At 49.0% G+C, this 13860-nt stretch overlaps 1 protein-coding gene across 4 annotated transcripts in view; it reads left to right on the plus strand.

The window, feature by feature from the left end:
• npas3 (neuronal PAS domain protein 3) overlaps positions 1-13860 on the plus strand; it is a 1941601-nt gene that overhangs the window by 1916686 nt on the left and 11055 nt on the right. For 3 of the 4 annotated variants that reach the window (XM_072488507.1, XM_072488517.1, XM_072488535.1), the window contains exon 11: positions 7725-7849. In XM_072488507.1, the coding sequence (XP_072344608.1) occupies positions 7725-7849 (125 nt within the window). The remainder of the gene's footprint in view (positions 1-7724; positions 7850-13860) is intronic. The other variant, XM_072488525.1, reaches the window with a different exon arrangement.

The following is a 13860-nucleotide window of genomic DNA, read 5'->3' on the forward strand; positions in this document are numbered from 1 at the left end:
TAACCTGCACAGGACTCATCCACCTGGGGATGATTGTTCCCCGTGTTCAATTGGACTGAGTTAACCCAGCACTGGTATAAAAGGCAGGCAGCTGTAGAGCCAGCTAAAAAGGAATGAGGACCCGGTGAAAGGGAACCGGGTCCTGTGTATGTATGATGCTGTTGCTGAAATAAAGGGCTTTTAAGAAGCTCGTTGGACTTCCCTGGCTTTATCACAGGATCCATCTAGAAGTGGCCCTGCAGTCCCTTGTCTCTGACCCCCCCCCCCCCCCCCACCTTCCCTGTAACACCCTCCCCACCACACCCAGCCCTGACTCACCTGTGGCTTTGTTGCCAGGCGATCCAGTGCCTCGTCCTGAGTACATTACTAGCAGCAGCCACCCCTCCTGGCGGTGCAGCCTGTCATAGAGAGCTCCCAGCATCTGGTTGGCAGCTCTCGGAGTGGGGAAGAGGGGTGATTTCCAGGTCTGGCGTCCTGAATCCCGGTGAGGGTTAATTGATGGCCACAACGATCAGGCACCATCCCCCTCAGATGTGACACAAGTTGCCCACTGCTTCTCTAACTAGTGGGCTGAACCTGTGTCAATTAAATTAAATTTACTACAAATATCACAAAACCAGCAACCAGTGAAAAAGCAATTAGTTGTAAATTTGGAGATATTTAGGAAATGAGTTAGGTTTGAAAGAATAATAAAAACCTTGCATTTATATATTGTCTTTCATGATCGCTAGAGCTTCCACTGCATTTTGTCACCAATGAATTATTTTTGAAATGTATTGTAATTTATTAATAATAATTTGGGGAATACATCATAACTAGATTTTAACCTTGAGGTGACCATGAGCTGCAACAGAGAAACCCTCCTGGATTACAGTGTTTAAAATGGCTTTGGAATAATTTGTGAGAGGATAGTGAAGGGAGTACAAATTCAAAACAGGTTCTAGCAGGAGGGAAAACACATAAATCTGCAGTGCTGGATTGATTTTGTTCTGACATTCAGCAATCCCACATGGATAAGAAAAAGGATTTTTTTTGGCTTATTTGAAAATGATTACAATGGATGTTTTATATATATTACTCCCGAAACTGAGCATGTTTACTCAGCGCATACTTATTTTGAAGCATCATTGCTTCAATGGTGCATCTAGCTTTAAATGAATAGAATCTAAATACCTAGGAGACATTCACACTATTTGTTAATTGCTATTTATAAAGGCATATTACTCATCCTGTTATGGAAGAAAAGAATCATCCATTATTTTCATCACAACAATTTTTATGTGATGGATACTGCTGCATTATCGCTTCCTAAAAAGCTTTGAAAAGACCCGTCAAATTGTGTTCAAATATTAATTTAACTGGGAGGCTCACTGGTAAGACTTACCACACAACAATATTGGGTGGGATTCTCCATCCAGCAACGCCAGAATCACGATCGGGTGGGGAATCGCACATCAGCCGGAAATAGAGGTCGGCGCCAGGCGTCCAATGGAATGCCATTCTCTGGCGCCTCGATAGCAGAGTGAATGTGTTGTAAGCCATGCGCCAGCATGGGCATGCAAATTGTCACAGTAACGACCGTTAGCATTTCATTAACGGGCCAGATCCAGTATTCTCCGGCCTCCCGCGATGCTCCGCCTCCGCCAGGCGGAAGTGACGATGAGGCGGTTTAAAATCGGGAAACAGGCACTGTGGCTGATGAGGGAGCGAGAGGAGGCAAGCCAAGTTCCCAAAGGCTCAACGGTGGGCTGCCAGGTGTGCCGCTGGCTGGGTGGGGGGGGGTTCCCGCAGGACCGACATTGGCGCAGCCTGCAAGGCAATCGTCTGGCTGCACACCCCACTGACTGCGCACTGTGGCTCGTAGATGTGCAGAGTATCACCGGCCGTATAGGTACCCCTGCCCAAGCCCCAGGAGCCCAATGACCACAGCCGACCTGTCAGCAGGGCGGGTGTGGCCCAGCACAGCCCGTGGCCCACCAGGCGTTGGCACACATCCCCACACCCACCCGAGGTGCTCCCTCATTGCAAGAGCAGCAGGAGAACTGCGGAATGTGCCCCGAACGGTGGGTGTATGTACCGTGGCTGTCGTCACCCACCCTGGCACACGGATGTCCTGCCAGTGACTCCCTCAGCTAGCCTACCCCCATGACCACAGGCTGTCACCAAGCGCTGCCTGCCTGCTGCGCCCCAGCCCCTTCCATTCTGCCCCCTGACAAATAGGCACCACCTGTGCACCACACAAAGGAGCCTCAGCACACCGCAACTACAGTCCCAACGGGTGCCCAAACCCCTGGCTGAGCCCTACCCATGGGCCCTGACCGCACACATGCCACCAAGCATAGCGCCGATCAGTTGCTCAATTCGCCCACCACCATCCCCACAACCTGGTGCCATCCTGCTGGTGGCGTATCACATGGCCCATCCAAGGAGGACTCCCACATTAGACCATACAGGAGTGCACAGGACAGGGGCCGCAGAGCACACTGGTGGCATGGGTGGCGCCAGCCACCAGTAGCCCTGCTGGCAGGGACGGTTTAGAGGCCCCCGGTGCGGTGGAGAGGGCAAAGTGGCCGGGGGTGGCGGTGGGGAATACATGCGGGGCAGGGCTGCAGTGCAGGCCACGGCCACCGTGTAGCACGTTGGACCTGTTTGGGCACGGGAGTACTCACCATGCTAACATGTCTGCCCTTTACCCCTTGAACAGAATGGACTTTGGTATCGAACCAGAAGGAGGCCATTTGGTCCATTGGCTCTGCACCGGCCCTTGGAAAGAGCACTCCACTTAAAGCCACGCCTCCACCCTATCCCCTAAGCCAGTACCTCCACCTACCTTTTGGACACGAAGGGGCAATTTAGCGTGGCCAATTCACCTAACCTGCACATCTTTGGACTGTAGGACGAAACCGTAGCACCCGGAGGAAACCCACGCAGACATGGGGAGAAAGTGCAATCTCCACACAGACAGTGACCCGAGGCCGGAATTGAACCCCGGTCCCTGGAGCAGTGAGGTGTGGTAAACACCACTGATCATACACTGCGTGTATTACGGTGCTGCCATTGTACTCCAGTCATTACAGTAAATCTCGGCCTGCTGGCTCTACCCAGCAGGCTCTGTATAAAAGTGTACGCTCTCCTGCGCTGCCCCCATTCTGGTTCCAGCTGCAGAAGGCTTAACACCTAGTACAATAAAGCCACAATTGTTCATCATTCGACTCTTAGTCATTGATGGTACATCAGGCAGCAGTGCTAACCACTGTGCCACCGTGCCACCCTTCCAGGTGCCGATTGGAGACCAGTCTGGGATCTCCCAGACCTCTGTGCACAGCTGCATCCGTGCTGTTACGGAGGCCCCGTGTGCCCGGGTCGAGGGTCACTCACCGGGTAGACCTGAGCACATGGCGTCCCCACATATCTGGCCCAAGCCCCCTTCCCCAACCTGGCACACCCTCTACTCACAGCCCAGCCCATCCATCACACCCTTCAGACAGACCTTCAGACAGAGGACCAAGGCAGTTCAGGACATCGGTGAACAGGTGTTTATTATGATGTATACTAGTATTGTGCCCTTAACCCCATAGCTAACCTATGTGCTTCACACGTGCCAACTTATCTGGTGCCCACCTTTCTAATCTTCTGTGCCCTAACACTCCTTGTGGCAAACAGTGCCTGTTTGGGTACACTGAGGGAGAATTCAGAATGTCCAATTCTCCTAACAAGTCTTTCGGTACTATGTGCAGGACACCTGGCCATGCTGGGCAATATGGGTGTTGGCATGTGATGCAGGACAAGGTCCGAGCGGACAGCCGGCGGGTGGGGTTAAATCTCCCTCTAGGTGGGGGTGGGGCTACGAATGTGTAGAACTGTGTTTTGTGCCAGAGGCGTGGTGGTGGTGACTCACCCTGGCTGGCCTGGGGGATTGCCCATCCTCACCCAGCACTGCCTACTGGTCCACCCGATGGGGGCCGCATGGTGTGTGTGTGTGTGGGGGGGGGGGTGATGGGTATGGGACAGGGTTGATGCCAGCGACATGGTGGTGGTGACTCACCCTGGTTGGCCTGGGGGTTTGCGCATCCTCAACCAGCACTGCCTATCGGCCCACCTGGTGGGTGGGCGGCGGTGATAGGTGTGGGATGGAGATTGGTGTCAGGGCGCAGTGGTAGTGACTCACCCTGGCTGGCCTGGGGGGGGGGGGTAACCCATCCTCATCCAGCACTGCCTACAGGTCCACCTGGGGACTGCATGGTGGGGGATGGTGACGGGTGTGAGATGGAGGTTGGTGTCAGGGGTAGGGTGGTGATGGTGACTCACCCTATCCATCCTGAGGAGGTTGTGCAGCTTCTTCCTGTATAGCTGCCTAGTGGTGGGACCCACGGCGCTCATAGCCTCTGCCACCTGCGTCTAGGCCAGTTGACATCTGCAGCTGGTAGCCACCATCCCAACCCCAGGGAACAGGTTGTCCCGCCTCCCCTCCACAGCAGCCAGTAATAACGCTAGCGTTGCATCTGCGAATCTCGGGGCCACTCACTGGGATGGCATCTTTTTTGCTGGAATGAGTGTGTGGGGAGTGAAGTGCTTATATGCAGCTCCAGCTTTTCAGGCTCTCCAGTGCCAATCCCGACTGCAGTGATTCCGACGCCAGTGTCAGCTGGAATCGCAGTAATTCCAAGTGGTTCAGGTGCTGGCTCGTTGTCCTGAATTGCTCAGGGACCGGCACCGCTATCGGGATCGTAGAACAGCCGCCATTCAATCCTGGCGTCAGCACTTAGTCTCTCAAGATGGAGAATCCCGCCATTGTCACTGGTGATATTTCTTGGCCAGAATTCTCCGGCCATTGTGGTTTACTTTTCCTGCGGTAGCGCACCCCTGCCCGCGGGTTTTCCGGCGGCATGAGGTGGCTTCAATGGGAAATCTCATTGAGAAGCGGTGGGAAGACAGAATCCTGCCGCCAGCAAACGGCGCGTTGCCGAGAAACACCCGGCTGGGGAACCGGAAAACCCAGCCCCTTATGTTGTGTTGTGCAATTTAGTTACTTAGTAACCCCAACAACAATAATAATAATCTATATTAGTGTCACAATTAGGCTTACATTAACACTACAATGAAGCCACTGTGAAAAGCCGCTAGTCGCCACACTCCGGCAGCTGTTTGGGTACACTGAGGGAGAATTCAGAATGTCCAATTCACCTAACAAGCACGCCTTTCTGGACTTGTGGGAGGAAACCGGAGCTCCCGGAGGAAACCCACGCTGACACGGGGAATGTGCAGGCTCCGCACAGACAGTGACCCAAGATGGGAATCGAGCTTGGGACCTTGACGCTATGAATCAACAGTGCTAACCACTGTGCTACTCTGCCACCCAGACACCAGTAAGGCTTCTGGAAGAATGATAAACACCACTCTCAACCAACAGATTTCTCACCCTCTACAGGCCCAGCAGGATTTCTCTCTCTCTCTTCCTCAGCAGAGTCCTTCTCTTCACACCATCAGTATGTTCTCTGGCTACTCTTCACAGCAAAATACCTGCCTAATATTCTCCTCACCACTTCTCTTTTTAGCACCACCCCTCCCCCACATATACACATCCACCCCATAGGATTTTGTTCTGTTCCTCTGCCCCTCCCGAATTCAACATGGCTTTCTCATCTTTATCTACTCACCCTGAGAAAGGTTGGCGAGGAACTGATGGTTGTAACTTGAGAAGTTTCTATTGCGACTAATGGAGAATTCATTTTTCTGGAATATGCAAAGCTACTTGGAAGGAAGATTTTGAGTAATATGATTGGTGAATATTGAACACTTTATGAAAGCAAACAAAAATAGAATGATCAAAAATGGAAATCACTGAGACTTCAGCAAAAGCAAATTGGCCAGTGGCTGAATATAGACAGCAAACTAGATGACCTGATTGTTATGCTGTGGACTGAATGCTCAGGGCAGATTTTCCTGTTCTTGCACCTGGGTAGGACACAGCACGTACAGGAAGATCAGAGGGGAGGAGTACATGCACATATAGGAGTGACCGAGTTTCCATATGTTAAAATGAATGGATGTGATAATCAGATGGGCACTGTTCAGAATGACTCTTTTATTAAAGTGGCCAAGAGGAATGAATAGTTCGACTTAAAGGCTTTTCTTTACTCATTCCTTGCATGTGGGCATTGCTGGTGAGGCCAAAATGTATTGCCCATCACTCTAAGGGTAGTTGCCCCTTAAAAGGTGGTGATTAGTCTTCTTTTTGAACCTCTGTGATACATTCTGTGAAGGTTCCCCCACAGCGCTATTTACGAGGGAGCCTCAGGAATTTGACCCAGCAACGCTGAAGGAACAACAATTTATGGCCTAATCAAGTTGCTGTATGGTACTTCCATTTGTCATTCTACGTGGCAGGTGTCAAATATTTGGAAGGCACTGAGAAAGAAACCATGGTGACTGGCTGCAGTGCGCCCTTTACATAGGTACACACTGCAACCACAGTGTTCCAGTGGGATGAATGGGAGCGGCTGTTTAGGCTAGCAGATCAGCTGTTTAACACACCAGCTGCAATTGCCCAGATGGTGTTTGGCCTCTTGGGTATTGTTGAAACCACACCCATCTATGTAATGGCGAACATTACACTCCTGTGGTAAAGGGGTTGAGGGATGAGGAAATCTTAGTGATGGGTATGTCATTGAGTGTCAAAGCAAGGTGATTAAGCTCTCTTTTTGGAGATGGTCATATTTCGCTCTTTTCTGGTACTTGTGTTACTTGCCACTTATCAGAACAAGCCTGAGTATTGTTCAACTCCTGCTGCATACGGGCATTGGCTAATTCGTTATTTGAAGAATTACGAATGGAGGCGAACATTGCGATCATCAACAAACAGCGCCACTTTTGATGGAGGGAAGGTCTTTGACGAGGCAGCTGGAGATAGTTGGACGGAGGATCCTGCCTGAGCAATATTGCTGGGGCTGAGCCGATTGCTGTCCATTAACCATCACCATGCTCGGTTGTTCTAGATATGACCCCAGCTGCTGGAGAGATTTCCTCTGATCCCCATTGACACAAGTTTTACTTACATTCCTCAGTGTCGCACCCAATCAAATGCTGCTTTGATGTCAAGGGCCACCACCCTGACTTTCCCAAATTCTTAAACTGTGCAAGTTTTAATTAGGTCCAAAATATTAATAAAGTTGAGAAAAGATCTTCTAGGCTTTTCTGCATCATAAATAGAGGAGTGTACTAGTAATCTGAGAATGTGGTGGTCCAGGTCCCGGTTGATTCAGGTGGCCGGCCGAGCGTCAACCACAGCTCAGGGCTGCTACTCTCAGCTGTTTGTTTGCATTTCATACCAGGACACTATCAATGTTCTTCAGGTAAAATAATGAAGATGAACCATTTCATGAACCATCTCCAAAGGCAAGTCATTTGTGCTTTACTGTGAGCAATTTGATGGAGGTTTTGATTTAGAAATTGTGACAAAAACATTGTGATTAAGTGAATACATGAATGAAAATGTTCTTTCAAAATCTGACATCGGGTGAAAAGTGATAGTAAAGAAAGAGAGAATATTAAGTAAGGATAAAAGTGGCTCCAATGAAAGTATTCATTAATTCAGAGACTGCTTTGCCTTGGTGTATGATTTTCAGTTCACTCCCTTCAATATAGAAGAATGCCAAACATCAGAGTCTAAATTAATATTTGATGATGTATACGTGCAGAATCTAACATAAGTGTTATTTTCCTAGTGACTTTGAGTATAAGGACGTCCCAATGGATATTGGACAGCTTCCTAATCTTCCTGAGAAAACCTCTGAATCATCTGAGACTTCTGATACCGAATCTGATTCGAAAGAAAACTCAGGTATTGCTGGTAAATATTAATTCCAGCACTAGCAGCATCTGCCTAATGCCAAAGTCCAAAGGCTTCTTTGGACCTACATTATTTGTAGTAAATGACAAATGTTTCAAAACAAGTTAATGACTGCATAATATGAAACATGTAAATTCAAGTCAAAATGTATTGCTATCTCTGTTTACCAGAAGCATTCATATGAGTGTCCTACGACATACAGCGTCCTCAGGGATGTATCATAACGTTGACAGCAATAGATTAAGAATTAATAGGTTAGTGTTGCATGTATGACAGATCATTTGTACTTGTAAAGACTCCAGCTACCTACAAGTGTCTGATACTATTAGTTTTGTTGTTTGCACACCAATTTGATTATTTTTAAATAAGCAAAGTTCGAAGCAAAGTTCGCTCTTTCAATTTCCATAGCTTGCCCCATGCCATATGTAATTGCATAGTGCAATGGCCAGCATACCAACTGAAGGACTCCACAAGCCGCATTATTGGGCTGCACAGCATCGAAGAAAAACCCTAAGATAGATAACACAGTGTTGCAGACAATTCATTTGGCATGACTGTGAATTTGTATTGCAGTAGCATAGTATTTTTCACTACACGGGCATGGTAGAAGGAACTCTACGGTAATTAGCCATTTGCTCTTGCTATTGGTGACATCAAAACCCTGTCTTTAAAAAAAAAAATCCTGTAGTTTCATTTTAAGCCTTATGCAATTTAAGAATTTTATGGATCCAAATTATTGTTTCCCAAAGCAATGATAGACGGCGGCCATCAGTGGCGCTTGCCATCAAATCCATCATTTTGTGTGTGACTACATGTGGGCTCATCTCTCAGCTTGCTTGAGCAGCTCAGTAATGTCGTGTTATTCACCCTGGGGTAACACGGACTGCAACTGGATGCAGTTGTACTGTAAAGTAGACACCAAACTTAGACGTTAGTTCAATACGTTTTATTGAACTTCTGGAGCAGTGCACACAGCTTGCTGTGGGTTGACACTCTACTAATCTAAGTGTGCTAACTATAACTAACTAGACCAGACTAGCTCTGAGCCACATGTAGAAGGTGCTAACTGATATATACACCCTGACTGTCATTACAGTTGTCACCAGTGGAAAGAGGCAGAGTGCTGTTGCCTTGTGTGTGTTATAGTGGGAAACCCCCCTCTATGTTCTGCCTGGTGATTGGTTGTGTTCTGTCCTGTGTGTTGATTGGCTGTACTGGGTGTCTGTCACTGCCTGTCTGTATCTCATTATGTGCATGAGTGCATATCATGACATCCCCCCCTCTTTTTAAAAAAAAAAAAAATTGTCAGTTGCTTAGAGCATATGCGACTGTATGTACATGTAGAACTATTTACATTAAATGGCGAGTGGATGAATATGTACATGAAAGGTGTCTAGCGTGCAGATGCAGAACAGTATTTACAAGATAAATGTCGATAAGTCCAACCTTTGGGGCAGGTGTTGGATCCTTGTCGACCGCCTGAGAGGTGGAGGTAGGGATGACGGCGCCTTGACAGGCGGGATTGCTGCCAGATTGGTGGCCTCGTGGTGCGAGGTATCCGGAGGAGGCATAACAACATCTGGAAAGGTGAGATTTGGTGGTGGGCATGCAACTTTGCACAGTGCCCTTCTGTTGCGCCTGACAAAGGAGCCATCAGCCATACGAACTACAAACGATCTGGGAGCAGCCTGTCGAACAACAACAGCTGGGGCTGACCAGCCTCCATCAGGTAGCTTGGTGCGAACAGCATCTTCCGGAGATAGCACAGACAAATCGATAGCATGAGTATCGTACGTCAGCTTTTGTTCCTGAGTTGCTGCACCTTTCGCAGCACTGGGAGGTGATCCAGGTCTGGTAAGTGCATGGCCGGAACAGTCGTCCGCAGGTCTCTATTCATGACTCGTTGTGCCGGAGACATACCGGTGGACAGAGGGGTTGCCCTGTACGCCAACAGCACAAGGTTGAAGTCAGAAGCAGAGTCCGCAGCCTTGCAGAGCAGTTGCTTCACTATATGGGCCCCTTTCTCAACCTTCCCATTGGACTGCGGGTAGTGTGGGCTTGAGGTAATGTGTTTGAATTGGTACGACTTGGTGAAATTGGACCATTCTTGGCTGTGGAAGCAGGGACCATTGTCACTCATGACAGTGAGTGGAATACCATGCCTGGCAAATGTCTCCTTGCAGACCTTGATGACTGTCCTTGATGTGAGGTCTGACAGCTTCACAACTTGCGGGTAACTTGGGAAGTAGTCTATGATGAGCACATAGTCACGCCCATTGGCGTGAAAAAGGTCGATTCCCACCTTGGACCACGGAGAGGTCACGATCTCGTGTTTCTTTCACCTGAGCAGGCTGGAAGCGCTGGCAGGTCGCACAATTGAGGACCATGTTGGATATGTCCTGGCTGATTCCAGGCCAATAGACAGCCTGCCGGGCCCTGCGCCTACACTTTTTGACACCGTAGTGTCCCTCGTGGATTTGTTTGAGCACTAATCTTTGCAGGCTGCAAGGAATAACGATACGATCTAGCTTGAGGAGGATCCCCTCGACGACTGTCAGGTCGTTCTTGACATTAAAGAACTGAGGGCATTGCCCTTTTTGCCAGCCATTTGCAAGGTGGTGCATTACACGCTGCAGAAGAGGGTCTTTGGCAGTCTGTTCACGAATGCTGATCACTCTTTCATCTGAGGCCAGGAGGTTGTTGGCACATAGCTGCACCTGTGCCTCAATTTGGCGGATGAAGTCAACCTGTTCACAGGGTGATGTGATGGAGTGTGACAGGGCATCTGCAATTATCAGCTCCTTGCCTGGTGTGTATACTAACTCGAAATCGTACCTTCGGAGTCGAAAGCGAATGCACTGAATCCTGGGCATCATGTCATTCAAGTCCTTATGAATGATATGGACCACGGGTCTGTGGTCAGTCTCCACTGTGAATGTAGGTAGACCGTAGACGTAGTCATGGAACTTTACAATGCCGGTTAGGAGACCCGGGCACTCTTTTTCTATTTGGGCGTACCTCTGTTCAGTAGGAGTCATGGCCCTTGACACATAAGCCACTGGAGCCCAGGACGAGGAGTCATCCTTCTGGAGGAGCAACGAACCAATGCCGTTCTGGCTTGCGTCCATGGAGATTTTTGTCTCCCTGTCCGGGTCAAAAAACGCTAGTACCGGAGCAGTGGTGAGCTTTGCCTTTAGCGCGAGCCACTCTGCTTGATGTGTGGGTAGCCACTGGAATGCAGTGGACTTCTTCACCAGATGCCTGAGAGCCTTGGTGTGTGATGCCAGGTTGGGAATGAACTTTCCCAAGAAGTTTACCATACCGAGTAAGCGTAGACTGCCTTTTTGTCTTCCGGGGTCTTCATGGCTTTAATGGCCTTGACTTTGTCTGAATCTGGTTGCACTTGGGGGTTGTGGACCATATGATTACATCATCTATGTAGACATGCACACCCTCAATGCCCTCCATCATCTGCTCCATGATCCTGTGAAAGATTTCAGAGGCTGAAACAATGCCGAATTTAGTGTGTGCAGTCTCACTGGTCAGTTCCTCCCGCTTCGGGATCGGGTAGTGTTCCCGCATTATGTTTTGGTTAAGATCTTTGGCATCTCTGCATATCCGCAACTCACCTGAGGGCTTCTTCACACAGACCATCGAGCTGACCCAGTCAGTCGGTTCCGTCACTTTGGAGATTATGCCCTGGTCTTGGAGCTCCTGTAGCTGTGCCTTTAAACGGGTCCTTCAGAGGAGCCGGCACCCAGAGTGGTGCATGGATTACAGGCGTGGCATCAGGCCTGAGTAAGATCTTGTAGCAGTATGGCAGAGTGCCCATTCCATCAATCACATCCGGGTATTGCGCCAGGATGTCATCAATGTCAGCCTGAAGATCCACATTGGAAGAAGACATGGCATGGACTCGCTGTACGAGGCTGAGTAGCTTGCATGCATGGGCACCAAGCAGGGATGCCTTGTCGGGCTTGACAATTTCGAATAGCAGTGTGGCATTGATGGTCTTGTTGGAGACAAACAGATGACAAGATCCTAGTGCAGTTATGGCATTGCCATTATAATCAAGGAGCTGGCAGGCTGGCAGAAGAATTTTGGGTTGCTTTCTAATGCGGTCAAAATCAGCTTGAGAGATGAGATTGGCTGAAGCACCAGTGTCCAGCTTGAACTGGATGCTGCATTGGTTAACGTGTATGACAGCACGCCATTCATCCGCAGAACCCACATTGAGGATAGATAGGCGTCTTGCTGAATTTGAGGAGGCATATTCACATGTAGTGATGATGCCCACACGATATGAGGATTCCAGGCAGTTGTCCTCTGGATCCGTAGTGCTACCAGGATCAGAATCCAGTAAACCTTGCTGTACACATCGAACGCGTTTGCGTTGGAAATGGGATCGCTGGCCCTTGACTGGTGGTGCAGACCTGCACAAGGCTGCATAATGCCCAGGCTTCCCACAATTTAAACATTGCCTGTCGCTTTAAGTGGGTGGTGCCGCAGTTCGGGCAGGTCATGAAGTTGACGTCGTTACGCTCCGTGCGTCGTCGCACATGCGCAGTGCGGTCAGCCGACGTTCGCACTTGCACAGTTTGGTCTTCGGCCGCTTCGTTCTCCCGTCATGGTGCGCATGGGTGGGACCCTGGGAAAAGCACGCCAAATGGCCGCCTTCATCGATGCTAAGGCGCCGCATCCGGGCGATGGTCTGTACACTCTGCCTCGTGGGAGGCAAGTTGTTCCTGTTCTGCTGATTTGAAACAGGAGTACCGATTTCTCGCCTGTTCATGCACTTTACACATCTCGATTGCGACTGGCAGGGTCATGTTTTTAATTTTGAGGAGCTGCTACCGCAAAGAGTCGGAGTGAACCCCAAACACGATCTGATCCCTGATGAGGGAATCAGCGGTGTCACCAGAGTTGCAGGACTGCGCTAATATACGGAGATGAGTTATAAAGGATTGGAAAGGGTCATCCTTACCCTGAAGGCGTTGCTGGAAGACATAGCGCTCAAAGCTCTCATTCGTTTCAACTTCACAATGACTGTCGAATTTAGCTAAAACGGTCTTGAATTTGGTCTTGTCCTCGCCGTCGGCAAAAGTGAGCGAGTTGAAAATTTGGATGGCTTGGTCCCCCGCAGTTGATCGGAGCAGCGTGATTTTTCTGGCATCGGATGCATCCTTGAGGCCCAAGGCCTCAATGTAGTGAAGGAACCTCTGCTTGAAGACCCACCAGTTGGCGCCAAGATTGCCAAAGATCCGTAGCTGTGGAGGGGCCTGGATCTTCTCCATGCCGCTGGGAGGCACTCGTTGGTCATCACTGAATCACTCGAGGTAAACCACTTAGATAAAGTAGACTACTGGTACCATGTCATGTTATTCACCATGGGGTAACGCGGACTGCAACTGGATGCAGTCCGTGAGAGTAGACACCGTAAAGTAGATACCAAACTTAGAAGTTAGTTCAATACGTTTTATTGAACTTCTGGAGCAGTGCACACAGCTTGCAGTGGGTTAACACTCTACTAATCTAAGTGTGCTAACTATAACTAACTAGACCAGACTAGCTCTGAGCCACGTGTAGAAGGTGCTAACTGATATATACACCCTGACTGTCACTATAGTTGTCACTAGTAGAAAGAGGCAGAGTGCTGATGCCTCGTGTGTTTTATAGTGGGAAACCACCCTCTAGTGTTCTGCCTGGTGATTGGTTGTATTCTGTCCTGTGTGTTGATTGGCTGTACTGGGTGTCTGTCACTGTCTGTCTGTATCTCATTATGTGCATGAGTGCATATCATGACAAGTAATAGTTGGTATTGATGACCATAAAGATCTTTCCCCGACATTGAAGATATCAAATTCACAAATGCAAGTTTGAAGTAACTGCACATACACAAGAACTGTCTATATATTTGCTTTAGAGTTATGCTTTTGATATCCAAGTACCTGTAAATCCACACATTTTGCCTGGACACCGCTATTGTCAAATGCATCCTGCAATCGAAAAGC

This window comes from Scyliorhinus torazame, chromosome 2, assembly GCF_047496885.1.
Source record: "Scyliorhinus torazame isolate Kashiwa2021f chromosome 2, sScyTor2.1, whole genome shotgun sequence".
In the NCBI taxonomy this organism is placed as follows: domain Eukaryota; kingdom Metazoa; phylum Chordata; class Chondrichthyes; order Carcharhiniformes; family Scyliorhinidae; genus Scyliorhinus; species Scyliorhinus torazame.